General features: G+C 43.4%; 1 protein-coding gene across 3 annotated transcripts in view; it reads left to right on the top strand.

The window, feature by feature from the left end:
- Positions 1-21,000, top strand: part of LOC143788012 (serine/threonine-protein kinase TNNI3K) — a 179,497-nt gene that overhangs the window by 76,103 nt on the left and 82,394 nt on the right. For all 3 annotated transcript variants that reach the window (XM_077277332.1, XM_077277330.1, XM_077277329.1), the window contains 2 exons: positions 2,082-2,276; positions 5,373-5,477. In XM_077277332.1, the coding sequence (XP_077133447.1) occupies positions 2,082-2,276; positions 5,373-5,477 (300 nt within the window). The remainder of the gene's footprint in view (positions 1-2,081; positions 2,277-5,372; positions 5,478-21,000) is intronic.

Raw genomic sequence — 21,000 nt, 5'->3', positions numbered from 1 at the left:
TATCTACTGTATATAGAGGTGTTATCAGTCATTGTACAGGAGGAGGAGGTGAGCTGTGACATCACCTATTGTGAATGGTGGATCCTGTATTATTAGCTGTATATAGGGGTGTTATCTGTCATTATACAGGAGGAGGAAGAGGTGAGCTGTGACATCACCTATTGTGAATGGTGGATCCTGTGTTATCTACTGTATATAGAGGTGTTATCAGTCATTGTACAGGAGGAGGAGGTGAGCTGTGACATCACCTATTGTGAATGGTGGATCCTGTGTTATCTACTGTATATAGAGGTGTTATCAGTCATTGTACAGGAGGAGGAGGTGAGCTGTGACATCACCTATTGTGAATGGTGGGTCCTGTGTTATCTGCTGTATATAGAGGTGTTATCAGTCATTGTACAGGAGGAGGTGAGCTGTGACATCACCTATTGTGAATGGTGGATCCTGTGTTATCTACTGTATATAGAGGTGTTATCAGTCATTATACAGGAGGAGGAGGTGAGCTGTGATATCACCTATTGTGAATGGTGGATCCTGTGTTATCAGCTGTATATAGAGGTGTTATCAGTCATTGTATTGTACAGGAGGAGGTGAGCTGTGACATCACCTATTGTGAATGGTGGATCCTGTGTTATCTACTGTATATAGAGGTGTTATCAGTCATTGTACAGGAGGAGGAGGTGAGCTGTGACATCACCTATTGTGAATGATGGATCCTGTGTTATCTACTGTATATAGAGGTGTTATCAGTCATTGTACAGGGGGAGGAGGTGAGCTGTGACATCACCTATTGTGAATGGTGGATCCTGTGTTATCTCCTGTATATAGAGGTGTTATCAGTTATTGTACAGGAGAAGGAGGTGAGCTGTGACTTCACCTATTGTGAATGGTGGATCCTGTGTTATCTACTGCATATAGAGGTGTTATCAGTCATTATACAGGAGGAGGAGGTGAGCTGTGACATCACCTATTGTGAATGGTGGATCCTGTGTTATCTACTGTATATAGAGGTATCAGTCATTATACAGGAGGAGGAGGTGAGCTGTGACATCACCTATTGTGAATGGTGGATCCTGTGTTATCTACTGTATATAGAGGTATCAGTCATTATACAGGAGGAGGAGGTGAGCTGTGACATCACCTATTGTGAATGGTGGATCCTGTGTTATCTACTGTATATAGAGGTATCAGTCATTATACAGGAGGAGGAGGTGAGCTGTGACATCACCTATTGTGAATGGTGGATCCTGTGTTATCTACTGCATATAAAGGTGTTATCAGTCATTGTACAGGAGGAGGAGGTGAGCTGTGACATCACCTATTGTGAATGGTGGATCCTGTATTATTAGCTGTATATAGGGGTGTTATCTGTCATTGTACAGGAGAAGGAGGAGGTGAGCTGTGACATCACCTATTGTGAATGGTGGATCCTGTGTTATCTACTGTATATAGAGGTGTTATCAGTCATTGTACAGGAGGAGGAGGTGAGCTGTGACATCACCTATTGTGAATGGTGGATCCTGTATTATTAGCTGTATATAGGGGTGTTATCTGTCATTGTACAGGAGGAGGAGGTGAGCTGTGACATCACCTATTGTGAATGGTGGATCCTGTGTTATCTACTGTATATAGAGGTGTTATCAGTCATTGTACAGGAGGAGGAGGTGAGCTGTGACATCACCTATTGTGAATGGTGGATCCTGTGTTATCTACTGTATATAGAGGTGTTATCAGTCATTGTACAGGAGGAGGAGATGAGCTGTGACATCACCTATTGTGAATGGTGGATCCTGTGTTATCTACTGTATATAGAGGTGTTATCAGTCATTGTACAGGAGGAGGAGGTGAGCTGTGATATTATTTTTTTTAATGTAAATAGTGATATGAAAAATTAGCAAAAATATCACCAAATTGTATAATATATGTCTAAAATACGAGTTTAGACTAAACAAAGGTCTATTTCTCAACACTTTTTCTATAAGAATTAATTTCTGCCATTTGGTGGTGATGGGATTTTATTATTTACCTTTCGTCTATTCATTTTGGTTCTTTCCTTCTTATTCTTCCCTCGTTTCTCTTAGATACAGAGCCAACACCTACTGTTCCAAATCTGACGTGGACATGTTCTGCCGGGAGGTCTCCATTCTGTGTCGCCTCAATCACCCCTGCGTCATCCAGTTTGTGGGGGCTTGTCTGGATGACCCCAGTCAGTTTGCAATTGTTACTCAATACGTCTCAGGAGGGTCTTTGTTTTCACTTCTGCATGAGCAAAAAAGGTAATTTATATGGACGATGGTAAAAAAAATTCAGCCATGACTATGACGCCTTCCAGGAGACCAAGAGCGGATGATTTCTGCAGCTTCGTGTGCAGTCACACACGTCCCATTGGGCTCCATAATAAATCTGTATACAATTAGCTCTTCAGCTCCCTCTAGTGGTGGGTGGAGGCAGACACAATTGTACCTTATACCTTTGTAAAATTTAAGACCTGGATGCCACGATTCAGCAAATAGTTTGCCCTAAAATGTTATCATAAAACAGAGTTAATGTTGCACAAATCAAAATTTCACAACCATTTGCAACTTTTGCTATTTTTATACCAGCTTTGAAAACATTTTGAAAAGTTGTCATAACTGGGAAGGAGCAGGGCAACACCGGACACATTTGGTGTGATGTAGATCCCGGAAGAAGCCTAAATTTCCCCTGAAATGTTCTCCCGTCATTGACTAAAGTCACATTTCTGGCAGTGGCTCTTAATGAGTTTGTCGCATTTAACTCCAGCGGTCCCGTCACTAAGACTGGCTGCAATATGCCAGTCGCAAAAAATCTTGTTATAAATCAGCCCACGTGTATCAATATATTTGCACTTTTTTTGTGTGTGTGTTTTACTCCAAAATATTGAGCCCAATTCATTATTTCTTTTATGCCTTTTTTGTCTTGTTTTACCGTTTTTCACGTTTTTCATTTGCACCTTATTATTCTTTTAATTTGCAGGGTGAGGTTTGGGGTTCTCAGATATTTTCACATGATTCATCAATTGCAACTTTTTAAAAAACTACAAACTTTTTGCGCATATGTCCTCCAATCCTCTCCCTAGGGACATTTTATGCGCGCCTGAAGTTTTTCTAGGTTTTATTTTGCAGGTAAAGAGGGAAATGTAACTTTTTAAAGGCTGTTTTGCTGTGAGCAGTGCTGCAACAAATGCAATCAGATCTTATGCAACATTTTGATACATTAGATTACTCTAGATTTGTATCTTTGATCTTTACTTGAAAGTGCACAAAAAGTTTGCAACTTTTTTTGAAAGTTGCTTTATTAATTGTGTCTAATTGGCTAAATAAATACTTAGCAACATTTCTGCTCGAGTAACAGGGATTTCTAAGTCTTGTCCCAGCCCCGACCTTACCAGTAGTACCTACTTTGGGGTGGGGGGTTACATAAACTTCATCCCTTTCAGTTTGAAACACTCCAACTTGCTACTTTTTGCTCAATTCTTGGGCCCAGTTAGCACCATCAAACTGATGGAAACATATTAATAAATGCATGCCGATATCATAGTAAATGAACATTGTACAAGGTTTGATAAAACTTTAACAAAGAGTTTTTAACCTTATTTTGCTTCCTTCTCTCCCCAATACGATGGTGAAAATGCTGTTTTACCTGCCTAGTTCATGCTCTTTTACAAGTTGCTTTGAACTGCTGCTCTAGCAAGAATCTGTGAAACACCATTTACAAGCACTCTTGCTGCCTAAGCTTCTCTGCGCCTTTCCTCTATGCTCGGATAGGAATTGTGTCTGTAAATTGTGTCTTTACAGATTCTTGTTAGAGCAGCAGTTCAAAGCAGCCTGTAAAAGAGCATGAACTAGGCAGCTCTTTCAGTATAAATTTAAAAAAAGTCTAGTTACTCTCGGAAAAAAAGTAAAAAGTAAACATTTTACTTTCATGCCAGCTGAAGGAAAACAGAGGATTTGGAACGCAATAGCAGAAAACTTGAGCTTAGGCTACTTTCACACTAGCGTTAACTGCATTACGTCTCAAAACGTCTTTTTTCCGAAAAAACGCATCCAGCAAAAGTTTTTGCTGGATGCGTTTTTTCCCCATAGACTTGTATTGGCGACGTATTGCGACGGATTGACATACGTCGTGTACGTTTTACGACGGATGCGTCGAAATTTGGCGATACGTCGTCGGCAAAAAACGTTGCTTGTAGCGTTTTTTGTCTCCGCCTAAAAAACGTGTCGCGACGCATCCTGCGGCATGCGTCGTTGGCTACAATGGAAGCCTATGAGCGACGGATGCGTCGGGACACGTCGTACGACGCAATGCAGCGCTGCAATACGTTTTTTTACACTGAGCATGCTCAGAAGCTGGATTTTGTTGCCAAATGGCCAGACACCCCCAAATCTATATAAACCTGGCCTGGGCCTTCAACCCCACATATATGGCCACGTATATACGTGGCACTTATATACGTGGCACTTATATATGTGGCACTTATATACGTGGCACTTAAATACGTGGCACTTAAATACGTGGCACTTAAATACGTGGCACTTATATACGTGGCACTGAAATATGTGGCACTGAAATACGTGGCACTGAAATACGTGGCACTTATATACGTGGCACGTATTTAAGTGCCACGTATATAAGTGCCACGTATATAAGTGCCACGTATATAAGTGCCACGTATATAAGTGCCACGTATTTAAGTGCCACGTATTTAAGTGCCACGTATTTAAGTGCCACGTATTTAAGTGCCACGTATTTAAGTGCCACATATTTCAGTGCCACATATTTCAGTGCCACGTATATAAGTGCCACGTATTTAAGTGCAATCCTCACAAGAACACCTTCCATCGCTGCCACAAAACTAAAACCCTCAAAGATGGGCTGTAAAAACAGTAATTATATAGTTTTCCATATTTTCCAGTAGCCAATCAAATTTGGGAGCCTCCCATTTTAAAAACGGATCCGTCGTAAAAACGGATGCAACGGATGGTAAAAACGGATGCAACGTATGCAACGCATCCAGTATTTTCGACGGAAACGTTTAGCGGATTTGCGACGGATCCGTCGAAATGCTGGATGCGTGGCATACGTTTGTCACCGTTTTTCACTTTTTTGACGCATCCGTTTTTTCGGCAAAAAAACGGATTTGCGACGTAATGCAGTTAATGCTAGTGTGAAACTAGCCTAAGTAACTTAGAAATGTGAGTGTGTAATAGAAGTGAGCAGCCAGAAGGGGGCAGATACTTCCTCACACCCCATTTATGCTTATATTCTGCGCTCATGTTATTTACCTATAGATAGGGTAAGTCCGAGGACATTCTATATGGAATGTAATTGTTTTTACTGCATTTTTGCTGCAGGAATCTTGACTTGCAATCGAAGCTGATTATTGCTGTGGATGTCGCCAAAGGCATGGAATATCTTCACAACCTGACCTACCCCATCATCCACCGGGATCTGAACAGGTAGCCAGGGGCAATGCTTTCTCTATGATTGTTTATAGGCTGTGAAGTGTCATAAATATGAGATTCATTGTATGGCGCCATATGTGAGGATCTCACGTCCCCTCCCCCAACAGAGTTTATATGGATAATATAATCTTTGCAGACCTGATATACAGAGTTATTAATGTTTATATTACTCCATGTGAGTATCACGGCTATGGAGCGGTAATACAGATGTAGCAGAGCTGAGCCCACAATTAACACCTGCAGACTTCGGCTGGTTTGGACTTTAGAGGGAATCTGTCGGTATATGGTTACAAGTGACATAGCTGATCGCTTTTTTATGTAGAGATCCGATCATGTGAAATCTAGATTAGAAGTCTTATGCAAATCAGGTTGTAAATGCACTGGGGGCGTGTCCTTATGATCGAAGTGCTACTTCCAAGTGCATTGACACGCCCCAAGTGCACTTACTGTCTGATTTGCATATGATTTCAACTCTATATTTCTCATGACCAGTAAATCTGATCTCTCCAAAATAAGGAAAAAAGGTATCGGCCTTGTCACTTCGCCCACGTGTAAAAATCTGCTGACAGATCAGTCTAATTAATCATTTGTGTTATTTCATAATGACGCAAAATGTTTGCGCAATTGTGCTCCAGTACACTGGTGGAGTGCACAATCTCTTTTTTTTTTTTCTTTTTTTTTTTTTTTGTTTTCTTGCACAAATCGACACAATTTAAAGAATTCTTCAACTTTTGGCTTTAAAAGTTTACCAAATTTAAAATGCAAAATTATTTTTCTTTCTTGCACCTCTTTTTTTAGAACAAAAAGTTTTGTGATCCTTCAAAAATGTTGCACGTTAGTCTTCAACTGCGCAAGAAAAAATAATAATTTTGTCCTTTTATTAGAGGAAAATTTGCTCCAAAAAATTGTCACAGTTTGAAATGTTGCAAATTTTGAATTAGGAGAAAACAACATCCTGACGAAACACGGGGAAAACTTACAGCCACGTTGTCAAAGGAGAAAGAAAAACAGACGAAACCAAGGAAAGAAAATTAAAAAAAAGCGGAAAAATAAGAGTCTATGTTAGGCCACTTTCAGACATCAGTGTCTCCTGTACGTGCGGAAACACTTACACACAGCGACCTACTCAAGTGAATGAGTCTGCACTCATGTCAGTGTGTCTCCATGGACCGTGTGTCCGTGTGTAAAATACTCTGACATGTCCGTTTTTTAAAAGCAGCACAAGTCGCAAAACGTCCCGCACACGGGCACACTGATGACACATGGATGATATCAATGTGACATGTACCGGCACCTGAGAAGCAGCGGTGCAGTTAGAGCTGTTACCCGGCGCCGGGTGCTGAAGACAACTCTCATCATTGTCCCTGCTCTGCTGGCAATCACCGCGGCCAAGGGAGAATGCTGAGAGTTGTATCAAGAATAGAGGGGTCCCCACACTGGTTTTTAAAACGACATGGGGGTTCCCCCATTTTTGACAACTAGCCAAGCTAAAGCAGACAGCTGGGGGCTGGTATTCTAAGGATGTTAAGGGGCCAAGGATATTGGCCCCCCAGCCTAAAAATAGCCACCTCAGAGAAAGGGCATCAACACCTGTCTATGGGTTGTGTCTGAAATTGCAGCTCAGCTTCATTGAAGTGAATGGTGCTGAGCTGCAATACCGCTCACAGCCTGTGTACAGAGTGGCGCTGTTTCCCTAATTCTGTAGGAGTTTGAGAAGATTCACTTCTGAAAAAATATAAATAAAAAAAGGCCATTATCAGGTGTGTCACATTATGTAAGCACAGCGCGCCCCACGCCCCGTCCCTGTGATAATTACGCAGGCTCCGTATTACTTCGTGTTGCTTAATTACATTGTACCACTTAGAATTGGGTTTTCTCCTACACATGATATGCGTAATTATTTCTAAACGGAAAGCTCAAGTGGCGAGGGTTAAACATCGCCTTAATTAAAAGTTAATATCTTGTTAAGTTTCCATATCTGATTCCAATCTATGGCGCTGCATGATGGAAAGTGGCGGCGGCATTCTGCATCTGGATGAGCACAGTGTCCGGGATACAACGTCTATAATGAATGTGCAGAAGTGGGACGCCGGGTCATTTATAGCCACAATGAGTATAAACGCGGACCCTTTATTGGCAGTTACCCCTTCACGTGCATTGGCTCCATCTACACTGCATTTTTCATCTTACGGACTGCAGATGGCGCTATTGCTAACACTAGGGCGACACAATGTCAGTGATGGCAGCATGAAAGTGAGCTCTCTCCCAGTCTCACTACTGCCCCCTAGTGGAGAAAGCTGCTCCATAAATCAGTCCATGTACAGAGCCTTGCAGCATGACCCAGGCAGATTTGTAAGCGACCTGCAGACAGCTGTTTCGGGAGGGTTGAACCCATCGGTACAGAGCAGGACTCGCCCCGCTGAAAGGTACTGGATATCCTTAAGGAGAACAGATGTATATGGCACTCTACTGGCAATGCACCATGGGAATATAACAAGACCCTAATTTAGATGTTATATTCTTATACATAGGAGCAGTATTATAGTAGTTATATTCTTGTATATATGAGCAGTGTTATAGTAGTTATATTCTTGTACATAGGGAGCAGTATTATAGTAGTTATATTCTTGTACATAGGAGCAGTATTATAGTAGTTATATTCTTGTACATAGGAGCAGTACTATAGTAGTTATATTCTTGTACATAGGAGCAGTATTATAGTAGTTATATTCTTGTACATAGGGGCAGTATTATAGTAGTTATATTCTTGTACATAGGGGCAGTATTATAGTAGTTATATTCTTGTACATAGGAGCAGTATTATAGTAGTTATATTCTTGTATATAGGGGCAGTATTATAGTAGTTATATTCTTGTACATAGGGGCAGTATTACAGTAGTTATATTCTTGTATATAGGGGGCAGTATTATAGTAGTTATATTCTTGTACATAGGGGCAGTATTATAGTAGTTATATTCTTGTATATAGGGGCAGTATTATAGTAGTTATATTCTTGTACATAGGAGCAGTATTATAGTAGTTATATTCTTGTACATAGGGGCAGTATTATAGTAGTTATATTCTTGTACATAGGGGCAGTATTATAGTAGTTATATTCTTGTACATAGGGGCAGTATTATAGCAGTTATATTCTTGTACATAGGGGCAGTATTATAGTAGGTATATTTTTTAGCTAGCAGTAATTGTGGGTACAATATTAATATTCTCTTTAGTGTAAAGATAATTTCTATATTTTTCAGGTTTCACCGACTATTAGATAAATGTAATGGTGAACAGGAGGCCACAATGAACAGAAAACAAAGATTTTTCCAAAACATGAAATTTGTGTTGAGTGAAATCCCTATATTTTATATTTTTATGTCTTTACCCTAGAACTTGCTGCACCATTGATGTTAATCTGAATTGTAACTAGAACGGTCCTTTATATTCCGGCAGTGCTTTCCGCTTATTACAGAATGTAACCATTTTGCTTAATAACAATTCCGAGATCTTCTTCATCTGTGTGCAGCAGATACCAACACAATTTCCCATTTCCATTTGTTATGCGTCCGTAGCTTAAATACTTCATTTTTTTTTATTTTCTCTTGAATGTTTCTAACCTTCTGATTCTGCACGGATCAATTCCGACTGTATGAACAATTAGGTTTTTTTTTCATTCCGTCTCTGCTTTATTTGCTGTATCATTTAGTATTTTATAGGCTTTATTGTTTCCCGAGCTTAGGAAGCACATTTGTTTTATCGTCTGCTGTAGAATCTGCACTGGCTAAGCAGTAGCACTCGCAATGGGACGCTCTCGAGTAATAAGCCTCCACGTGTGAATCGCTTTATGTCCCCATAAGGTTTCGCAGCATAAAAAGCGTCTTACTGGAGATATTTCTTCATTTGTGGTGGGAGGGAGAACTTCACCATTACATTTGCAGTAAGCAGCGATAGGAGGCATTAATATGGATTAAAGGATATATTTATGTGCAGAAGACATTTTATTACAATGGATCTAAAGGTACCTGGGACCAATGGTGAAGATGGAGGAGAGCAAAGATTGGGAGCCCTCCTGTTATGGGGCCGGGGTTTGTCACCTAGAGGGGCAGGTGGTGGATTCTTTTTCCGAAACCTTTCCATGACGCTCAGACCAAATCTCATCCGCTTCTTGCTTAGCAATCAGAGATGAGCAAATCTGTGAGATTTGCGCCAACTGGTAAAAAAAAATTCCCACCGCCATTTTACACAAAGAGTTGCAAGGGTCAGAGAAGGCGCAGTCATCTCAGGAGTCTACATAATACCATGCGACTGTCAAATAACAAACACGGTATAGGAAGGACCATCATAGCCTGTATAAAAGCCAAGGCAGGAAATGCAGCAGCCAAGTTGTAGCAAACCTGGATAATGAGAGGACGTCAGAGCTCACCAATAGAGATTGGGATAGAAAACCTTAACACACTGAATAAACAATACACATAGTGTGTGTCGGCACAACCGCAATTTGCCGCTTATCAAATATTTACAAAGAATTAAATTTTCAAAAGATTTGCTCATCTCTAGCGATACATTGTCTACAGAGCGGAGTCTTCACAGGTTCTTTCCAACATGTAGCAAAGGAGATTGGACCAATCAGAGCCGGACCGCCTCTCTACAAATGTCTGCAGGACCACTCGGTAACACCCCGAAAGCGCCAGCTTATGGTGTGTTTGTTCCTCCATGCTTTCCATACTGGATTCATCGCATGATGGTCCTTGTAAAACCAGCGATCCAAAAGTAGCCATATGGGGGGCCTCTCAACCCGCTGACTAAACGTATCCTTTGTTGTAAGGACCCGGCATACAGCAGCAAGTTCTGTGTGTGGAATTGCCGCTCCGCTTCTTTGAAATAATCAGCGCAGAGCTGCAGTACCACACACAACCTGTGGAACGAGGTGGCGGTGTTTTGGGAAAAAATGCTAAATTGTCTTTCTAATCTTAGTCATCCCCTTTGAATTTATTAATATACTCTATTAATGACTCGCTACACATGAAATGGCTGTAAAAGAGATCAGCTGCAAAAAGTGTCTCTTTCAGAAAGACCCATCAAGTGCCTGCATTACATAGACATTGTCTTTATGGCGCCATGTAATGCTTCATCTCGCCTGCGGAGGCACTGCTAGAAAATGTACCACTTGTCTTCAGGTTCATCTACAGATTACAGCCGATCGCTGTGATCAAAAATATAAGGTAATAAAGAAAAAAATATATATATATATTTCTTATCGCTGGAAAAATCAAAGCCTGATCTACCGAAATTGAAAATTATTTAACCTGTACGTTAAAATCCAAATGGAAAAAATCAAAACGCCAGAATTGCCATTTTTTTAATGACTGCACAACTCACCAATTCAGTAAAAAGTAATGCAAACACATTATCTATCCCTGAGGAAGGAGTCTGCTGACTCCGAAACGCGTCGGATGAATCTTGGTCTGTGGTGCGCTCCGTACCTTCTTTGAAAGCCGATCACGTGATACATCACGTGCTTGTGACGTCACGCGAGGTCCTGCAGTTTTACTGCACCTCGCCGGTAAGCTATTACAGCAAGCATGTGCTGCTTCTAACTAAAGCTAGTGGATTATCTATAATGGAATAGGGGACTGTCACCGGCCGGGACAGGTTAATACCCCACTTCCTGTGTCTTGGAAATATCGTGAATCGATGGACATTTTTATGTAACCATCTGAAAACCAACAGGACCTTCGGACAAGTGCTTCTATTAATAACGCTGTGACTACACCAGAAAGGTAAACATACGGCACCCTTCTATTACTATTTGGTGAATTGTGTCCTGGACTATACCTGCAGCGCAGATATATATACATACAAACACATTATCTACCCCAAAAATTATCAATAAAATGGTACAGCTCTAAGCCCAAAAATAATCCCGCACGCAGCTCCTGCCTCTCAAAATTAAAAAGTAACAGGTCTCAGAATATGGCGATACAAATATTTTTATTTTTTCAAAGTTCTATATTTTTCAACTACTAATAAATATATATATATCTCAAAAAAAAGGAAAACAGCACAAAAAATAACTAAAGAAAAAGTGAATTTTAATGCCTGAATGGCGTGGCGAAGTTTCGGATATACTATCCTTTCTCAAGCTTGAGAAAGGATAGTATATCCGAAACGTCGCCACGCCATTCAGGCATTAAAATTCACTTTTCTCGGTCTCCCATGACAGCACTACGGAGAGAGGGGATCCGCCCTTCAGGGACAGGAAACCTACAGATAAAAGGGCGGTACCTCTCCCTCGCATCAGTTGGTTTCCTGTCCCTGACAGGGAACCTCTCTTCGGACGGTACCTGCATGAAGACCGATGGACCGGGACCGGGACCGGGCGGTCGAGTACCGGCAGCGAGGAGGCTCCTGCCGCGGCTTGTCCGGCTCCCGAAGCCGCCACCGCTGGGACCGAGGGGTCCTTCAGGGTGAGCGAGGGGAGAACGCCGCCGAATCAAATGAGGAGGGGCGCTGGATCACCGGAGCTCCTGCGCCGACAAGCGCACACTCCGGGTGCACAAAGATGGCCACCGCTCCGGAAATGCGGCAGGACTTCCGGGTCATCGCGCGCGCATGCGCAGTAATATCTTCTCCCTGGGAGCGCAGGAACCGGAAGTGCGGCAGACGCCGGGGGATTGGCGCCGGTTTCAAAAAGGGAGATTGTGCGCACATGGGGGTCGCACTTTCTTCCTGTAACCATGGAGGACAGCGATCCACAGGAGCTGCAGCCAGGACAGCAGCGCCGCACAAAGAGCACCAGGAGTGGATCCAGCAGCCGTTCCACACGGCGTAGCAGATCAGCTACGAAGACTGATACTCCGTCTCAAGCGCCTTCCTTAACAGGCCCGCCCCCTCCAGAACCGGTACCTGCCTCCATATCCGAGTGGTGAGTGACCTTCGTGAATGTACATATTTTATAATGGGGCTCCCTCTTCTCCCTTACTAGGGTAAGAAGAGCCTGGAGAAAAGGAAAAATAGGGTCTGCCCTACCTGTGACAAAGCTTTACCAGTAACCTGGGAGAAAAAGCTTTGCAAGTCATGCATCCAGAGCTTACTATGTGAGGAGACCCCCGACTTCGCCTCTGAACTTAAAAATGTAATCAGGTCTGAGGTTCAGAATGCCCTTCTATCCTCCAAAAAAGAGGTGAAGAGGGTGAAGGAATCAGTACATTCCCACTCGGCCCGATCGTCATCCGAAAATGCTGATTCGGACGATTCAAAATCCCCCCTATCCTCTTCTGAGGAAGAGTCTGGCCGACATTGCTTCCCACTAGAAGAAGTGGATTCCTTAGTGAGAGCAGTTAGGGCTACTATGGGGGTAGAGGAACCCAAACCCGACAAAACGGCCCAAGATGTGATGTTTGGAGGTCTGGGACAAAAAAAGAGAAGGACTTTTCCCCTAAATCCTAATGTCCAAACATTAATTAAAAGGGAATGGGAGAAACCAGATAGAAGAAATTCCTCGGTACCCTCCCTTAAAAGAAAATATCCCTTCGAGGATGAGGCTTCCTCTTTCTGGGATAAGGCACCAAAACTAGATGTTGCAGTGGCCAAAGCCTCGAAAAAATTTGCGCTGCCATTCGAGGACATGGGTACCCTCAAAGACCCATTAGATAAAAAAGCGGACACTTTCCTCAAGGGGGCATGGGAATCAGCTGGGGGTAGCCTGAGACCTGCAGTTGCAGCTACTTGCACCTCAAGATCCCTTATGGTGTGGATCGACCAGCTGGAAAGTCAGATCAAAGACGGGTTACCCAGAAAACAATTGCTGGATTCGTTCCCTGCAATGAGAGCAGCAGCAGCGTTCCTGGCGGACTCCTCGGCGGACTCTGTACGCCTAACATCTAAGGCCGCTGCTCTTTCCAACGCTGCCAGAAGAACCTTGTGGCTAAAGAGCTGGCCGGGGGATCTACAAACAAAATTAAAATTATGTTCTATCCCATGTGAGGGCAATTTTTTATTTGGAGAAACCCTGGATGACATTCTCCAAAAGGCGGGAGATAAGAAGAAGGGGTTTCCAAATCTGGGTCCGACTCCATTTAAACAGTCTTTTCGGAGCCGCAGATTTTTTCGCCGTAGACCCCCCAGAGAGCAGAATAAGTGGGAAGAAGGAAGGAGAAGGGATAAGGGTTACCTCTTTGGCAACACCTCCCGTGATAAAGTTCTCCAAATGACATTTACCCTCCGGTGGGAGGAAGGCTGACATCATTCCTTCCCGCCTGGGAAAAAATTTCCAACAACATCTGGATCTTAAATATCATACGGTATGGTCTAAAAATAGATTTTGTCTCTTTCCCTCCCCGGAATTATGTAACAACAAAAACAAGATCTTCGGCTGCAGAACAAACTGCATTAGAGGAGGAAATTATGTCCCTACTACAAAAATCAGTGATTCGGGAAATATCTCCTCAGGAGATAGGGGAAGGTTTTTTCTCCCCTCTATTTTTAGTACCAAAGCCCGACGGGTCCTTTCGGACAATCATAAATCTAAAAAACCTAAACAGATACGTCGTAAATCACAAATTCAAAATGGAGACGATAAGGTCCACTATAAAGATTCTCTTCCCGAACTGCTACATGGTCGTAATAGATCTAACCGACGCATACTATCATGTGCCCATCCACAATCAATCCCAAAAATTCCTCCGGATGGCAGTCTCCATAAAGGGCCAAATAAGGTTTTTTCAATACAAAGCTCTTCCATTCGGGATTTCAATAGCCCCACGTATATTTACGAAAATAATAGCGGAAATGATGGCCCACGTGAGGGAACAAGATATACTAATAGTCCCTTACCTGGACGACTTTCTTATCGCAAGCAACTCAGCACAAAGTTGCAGAGAAAAGAGAGACCAAGTGATGACCATCCTGACGGACTTGGGATGGCTTATAAACATAAAAAAAATCGAAATTGGAACCCTGTCAAGTACAAGAGTTCCTAGGACTGACATTGGACTCTCGGGTCCAAGAATGCCGGCTTCCGGGTCCCAAAAAAGACAACATATTGTCCATGATAGCGCGAACGTTACACAATCCCTCAATGACTCTAAGGAGAGTAATGTCGCTTCTGGGCTCTCTGTCCTCATGCCTACCAGCGATACCCTTTGCGCAATTTCATACAAGAGAGCTTCAGTGGCATATCCTGGAATGGCAATTGTTACTAAAAAACAAATTGGAAAGCCGGCTCACCCTAGATTCATCAGTTATTCATTCCCTTCTCTGGTGGGGAAAAGACCAAAACCTGTCAAAGGGAGTCCCTTGGGTACCAAACATCTCTCGGATAATAACAACCGATGCGAGCCCCAAAGGGTGGGGGGCCCACCTGGGGGACAAAATAGCCCAGGGAAATTGGTCAGATCAAATACTATTGGCATCCTCAAACCAAAAAGAACTTTGGGCGGTATATCATGCTCTTCTTTTTTTCCTAGCCGATATTCAGGGACACCATGTCCGAGTTCTTTCGGACAACAAAGTGACTGTAGCCTATATAAACCACCAGGGGGGAACAAGGTCTCGTTCACTGATGAGTTCTTCAGCCAAAATTATCAAACTGGCGGAAGAAAACTTACTATCCCTCTCGGCACTACACATCCAGGGTTCAAACAACGAAAGGGCAGATTACCTGAGCCGGACTCAGTTAAAACAAGGCGAGTGGTCCCTAAACCAATCCATCTACAATCAGATCACAAAAATGTGGGGGACACCAACAATAGACCTGTTCGCCAATTGCAAAAACAAAAAAGTAGGCAAATTTTGTTCTCTAAGCCCAGAAGGGAATCCCCAGGCTCTGGATGCTTTTCTGATTCCATGGACACACAAACTGACATACGCCTTTCCGCCAACCATTCTGATTCCAGCAGTCATTCGGAAAGTCAGAGAGGACAAAACAAAAATGATCCTGATTGCCCCATTCTGGCCAAAAAGAGCATGGTTTTCCTGGCTAAGGATACTATCGATATCAGACCCGTGGGTTCTACCGGACATGCCAGACCTTCTACATCAAGGTCCAATCTTCCACCCACAGGAGTCGAACCTCCATTTGACAGCCTGGTTTTTGAACGGGGACTATTAAGACAAAGAGGTTTCTCAGATAACTTAGTGGCTACACTCTTAAAAAGTAGAAAGCCCATCACCACTAAAATTTACGGGAAGACATGGAGGAAATTCCTATCTGTCTCCAAGGTAAAGATCCAGGACAGGCCTTCAATTCCTAAAATTCTGGAGTTCCTACAAAAAGGTCTGGAGCAGGGGCTGGCAGTCAGTACCCTGAAGGTACAAATAGCAGCTTTAGGAGCCTTATATAACCAAAACATTGCTGCTAACCCATGGGTAATAAGATTTATTAAGGCGGTTACAAGATCAAAACCCTTAGTTATTCAAAAAACACCCTCATGGGACCTAAATTTAGTCCTTTCAGCATTAACGGGCCCTCCATTTGAACCTATACAGACGATTCCGATAAAAACATTATCACTCAAAACTATTCTCTTAGTTGCTTTAACATCTGCACGCAGGATAAGTGACATTCAAGCCCTTTCCTCTAATCCACCTTTCACTAAGATCTTGGATGATAGAGTCACTCTTAGACCCGACCCAGCTTATTTGCCAAAAATGGCATCAAAATTTCATAGGTCACAAGAAGTATCCCTGCCATCTTTCTGTCCAAACCCAAAAAACGAGAAAGAACTAAACTTCCATAATCTAGACGTTAGAAGATGCCTAGTCCAATACCTAGATTCCACCAGGGAGTTTAGGAAGGAAGGCTCTTTGTTTATCTGTTTTCAGGGTCCCAGAAAAGGATTCCGGGCGTCCAAGGGGACCTTAGCCAGATGGATTAAGGAGGCAATAGCCTTGGCATATTCATCTTCGGGGAATATAATCCCGGATGGTATAAAAGCGCATTCCACAAGAGCAGTAGCTACCTCATGGGCTGAGAGGTCAGAGGTATCAATAGAGCAAATCTGTAAGGCGGCCACCTGGTCATCACCATCAACCTTTTTTAGGCACTATAGACTAAATCTAGCCTCTGTATCTGACTTAACCTTCGGACGAAGGGTCCTTGAGGCGGTGGTCCCTCCCTAAGCTTAATCTCTGCAATTCTCTCCGTAGTGCTGTCATGGGAGACCGAGAAAGTCATAGTTACTCACCGTTAACGGTGTTTCTCGGAGCCCATGACAGCACCTGCTTATTCCCTCCCATCACGAGTGCGGTGAGCACTTTTTCTAAAATATAATTTATATAATTTATATGATGTATATACTATAGTTTAGGCACGGGGTTCCTCTATTAAGAAATGTTATAAAATAATGTTCTCTCTGTTGCAACTAACCTGGAGGTCCTCTGATGCTCTGTAAACCAACTGATGCGAGGGAGAGGTACCGCCCTTTTATCTGTAGGTTTCCTGTCCCTGAAGGGCGGATCCCCTCTCTCCGTAGTGCTGTCATGGGCTCCGAGAAACACCGTTAACGGTGAGTAACTATGACTTTTCTTTAGTAATTTTTTGTGCTGTTTTCCTTTTTTTTGATTTTATGTTTGGGGACCACTGGTTCAGTGGCCAGGAAAGCGCTGCACACTTGGAGGTAACACTGGATGCTGTTCCAATTTTTTTCTATATATAGATATAGATATAGATAGATATATATAAAAAAAAAAAAAAAATACAATAAGAGTTTGCATTTTCCATAATCACACTCACCTGGGGAATAACAATGGCGGAATGGCTATTTTTTTCACTGCACTTGCAATTTTTTTTACCCGTTTTACGGCACATTATTTGGTAAAATGATTGGCGTCATTTTTAAACTACAAATTGTCACAGAAATAAACGAGCCGTTGTTCTGCGATGTAAATGGCCAAATTATAAAGTTTCGGCTCTTGGAGGAAGGAGAGGGAAAAAGTAAGCGCAAAAAAGGAAAAATACCCACGTCGTTAGGGAGTTAAAGTGCAGCCTCCCATCCGGTGCTCCGTGTCCTCGCTTTGTTTGTAATGAATACGTGAGACCGAAAAAGTGTTGCATCATGACGCCACAATAACACGAAGTGCGGCACCCAAGGACTAGTCAACGCCTCTGGCGACGCACGTCATGACGTCTGAGTCCATTTCGGCAACAAAGTGAAGACGACAAATGACCCGATGCCGAGTGAAGTTGATAGGAGGATGCACTGACACTTGGATCACCGGACGGAGCGCTGCCGCGGTGGGACATGATAGCGACCAAGGTAGTATATATATTTTTTTTTTTTCCACCATTTTGTTCTCTACAATTTAGCAAGAAATTTTTGTTAGGAATTGTTCCTAATGCTTTACATGCAAATACGTCTACTAGCCGACATCGGCATCGCCCGTGCGCGGTAACACAAAGCCCGCTCCCTCACATCCGCTGCCACTGTCTGCGGTCTGATGCGGCCGATGCCTAAAATCTTTTTCCGTTTATTAAGATTTCTGTTTCCATGACTTCAAAGGCTCGTAATAAAACGAATCATTTTACATATCGCAGCGCTGGAAACGCTCGCGCACAAAGTCATTTGCATAATCTGATTTCAGATAAGGCCGTTCTGCTTAAACCAGAAGGATTTTGTCTTTTTGGTTTTTTGTTTTTTTTTATCATGTAGAAATTCGCATTTTACACCCCATTCATTTAGATAAATTTAACCCTGCCCCCCTCCCCTGCAAACGTTTCCCCGGCGGCTGAATGCGGCTGCAGTTTGGCGGCGTCTGACCGCTCCGCTGTGTATGGAGATGGCGGAGGATGGGGAGATGCAGATTTCTGCTCCGGGAGACGCAGCTTTTGGTTTCCGTTCTGTCACTTTTGATGACGGGCGGTGGTTGTGTGCCGGCTGCTAACGACAGAGCCACAGACAAGGGATGGAGCAGAGGGGTTTGCACTTGGCCATTGTTGGTAGTGATGAACGATTCTTCCGAAATTTGAATCCAGCAGTTCGCCCAAATTTTGGCACGAATTTCCATCCAAATGATTATCGAATGTTGTCTCCGGACTCGAGATCGCGATAAATGTAGTGTAGAAAAAAATAATCATCTCCGCCTACCTGTCCTGTCGCCCCAGCGCTAAGCCCTGCGCAGCTCCTTACGGACCCCGATAATCAGATGTTTATCACCCGTCTCATTGTGATTTTACTGTAAGATTCAGGGTAAAAAAAAAGTTGCTCAATGAGCCTAGAATTGTAACACGTTGGCGTTGGTTTGATAATTTGAGGTCACCGCTGACTTTTCGTAAAGAAATATGAATTTCACAGAACCTTAAAAAACCGCCAGACTTAGCATTAGGCCTCCTTCAGACATCAATGTGTCGGGTACGTGTGGTGACCGTTTTCACACGTACCGCAGACACGTACACACGTAGACCCATCGGTGCACAGGTCAGTGTGTTTTCATGGACCGTGTGCAAAACATGAAGACATGTCCATTGTTTGTCGGAAGCACGGGCCGTAATACGTCCCGCACATGTGCACTGATGACCCACCAATCACATCCATGTGTCGTCAGTGTGACACGTGCCGGCAGCTGGGAAAAGCTGTACAGTTGTCGCTGTTCCCAGTCGCCGGGTGCTGAAGGCAGCTCTCTTCAATGTCACCTGGTCTCCCTGCGACCAGCAAGACCAGGCGACGCTGATGACACGTCAGTTTTCTCGCACTCAAGTCTATGTGCTCCAGATGGCGTGGTAAGGGGGTCACATTACTGATGGGGAGCATCATGAGACCTCAGCTGTCTGTTTAGCCTTTGCTGGTTAGTAAAGATAAGGGGGGCCACACATCATTTTTTGAGGAGCTCCCCCCTTTTTCTAACCAGTAAAGGCTAAGCAAACAGCTATGAGCTGTTAATAATAGGCATAAAGGTTCCCAGCCCATTGGCCCCTTCCTAGAATAATAACACCAGCCCCCAGCTTGTCAGCTTTCCCTCAGCTGGTTAGGAAAATAATTAAATACGCGTGATACAAAAACAGCGGGTGCTGATTACAACTATCATCAGCGTCACATGGTTGTGCTGATTGCAGGGAGACCAGGCGACAATGATGAGAGTTATAGTTAATGCTATTCCCAGGCGGACTGTGCTGACTACAACTGTCATCAGCGTTGCCTGGTTGTGCTGATCGCAGGGACACCAGGCGACAATGATGAGAGTTGTAGTTAATGCTATTCCCAGGCGGACTGTGCTGACTACAACTGTCATCAGCGTTGCCTGGTTGTGCTGATCGCAGGGACACCAGGCGACAATGATGAGAGTTGTAGTTAATGCTATTCCCAGGCGGACTGTGCTGACCACAACTGTCATCAGCGTCGCCTGGTTGTGCTGATCGCAGGGACACCAGGCGACAATGATGAGAGTTGAATTCAGCACCTGGGGACAGCGCTAACTGTACTGCTTTCCCAGATGCCTGTATGTGTCACACTGATGGTGCACACGGATGGCACATGGATGTTACACATGGACATGGATAGTACCGCTGCTGTTTACTCCAGTACCGGAAATATCAGACGTGTGAAAGAGGTCTAAATGATGGAAAATAATGGCGCACAATCCCGCCACTGCTGTTTCGCAGCCTTAAGTCGTTTTTTCATGTTTCTAAAATAAAGAATCTTGTAGAAGTCCTGAAGAAGAAAAATCCTGATGATCTGTTCCATTTTAGCTGGCAATCTGTTAAAGGTTTGGTAATTTGTGTATCCACCGAGGAGGGACTTTACATCAGTTTGTCCTACTGGAGACAGGGCAGTGGGGGGAGGCTCCTGCTGCAGGCAGTTCTCTACAGCCAGGTACAGGACAGTGAGGAGGAGGAGGTAGGGGACGTGGTTAATTTCCTAGCATATGTGGATTTCTACATACATTTCTATATAAATATCTTATTTTAATCTGAACCATAATATTCAATGAAGCGAGGACGTTTTGCCATTATTATTATTTTTTCTGCCGTTTCGTTTGGCGTTTTCCAGTTTCAGTAAAGGACTGATGGGCAGAAGTCGGGCTCCTGGGAACAATACACACAGTTAATGATGCAGGGTGGCAGGCAATGGCAGCTTCTAGGACTCGGCAGCTTCTAGGACTCGGCAGCTTAGCAGGCGACTCTATACAGAGGTGCTGTACAACAAGGAATGAGGGTAAAATTGAGCGCAGATCTCAGAGCAATCTTTTGCATCGCAGTTCTCATTTTGCTTTTGCTGTAAATTCTTCTCCTCCAATATTCATCTTATTTCTTTAACTTAGAGAGGAGCTGACTCTTACCATAAAAATGAAGAAAGCCTCAGTTCTCCTGAATCCGGCGATGTTCTTCTTTTGTTACTGCTCTTCTCCGTTCCTGAGGTACGGCCTCCTCTTTTTGTTTATAAAATTTAGTGTTTTAGCCAACGGGGCTGCACACGTGTGCAGAGAAGATCCGATGACCACACCCACTTGACTAATAAGAGTAGATTTATATACAGGGAAGATGGGGTCATATCTCAGGAACGGAGAGGAGCAGGAACAA

The sequence above is a fragment of the Ranitomeya variabilis genome, chromosome 8 (assembly GCF_051348905.1).
Source record: "Ranitomeya variabilis isolate aRanVar5 chromosome 8, aRanVar5.hap1, whole genome shotgun sequence".
NCBI lineage: Eukaryota > Metazoa > Chordata > Amphibia > Anura > Dendrobatidae > Ranitomeya > Ranitomeya variabilis.
Note: the sequence above shows the minus strand (reverse complement) of the source record. Positions and strands in the feature narration are given on the sequence as shown.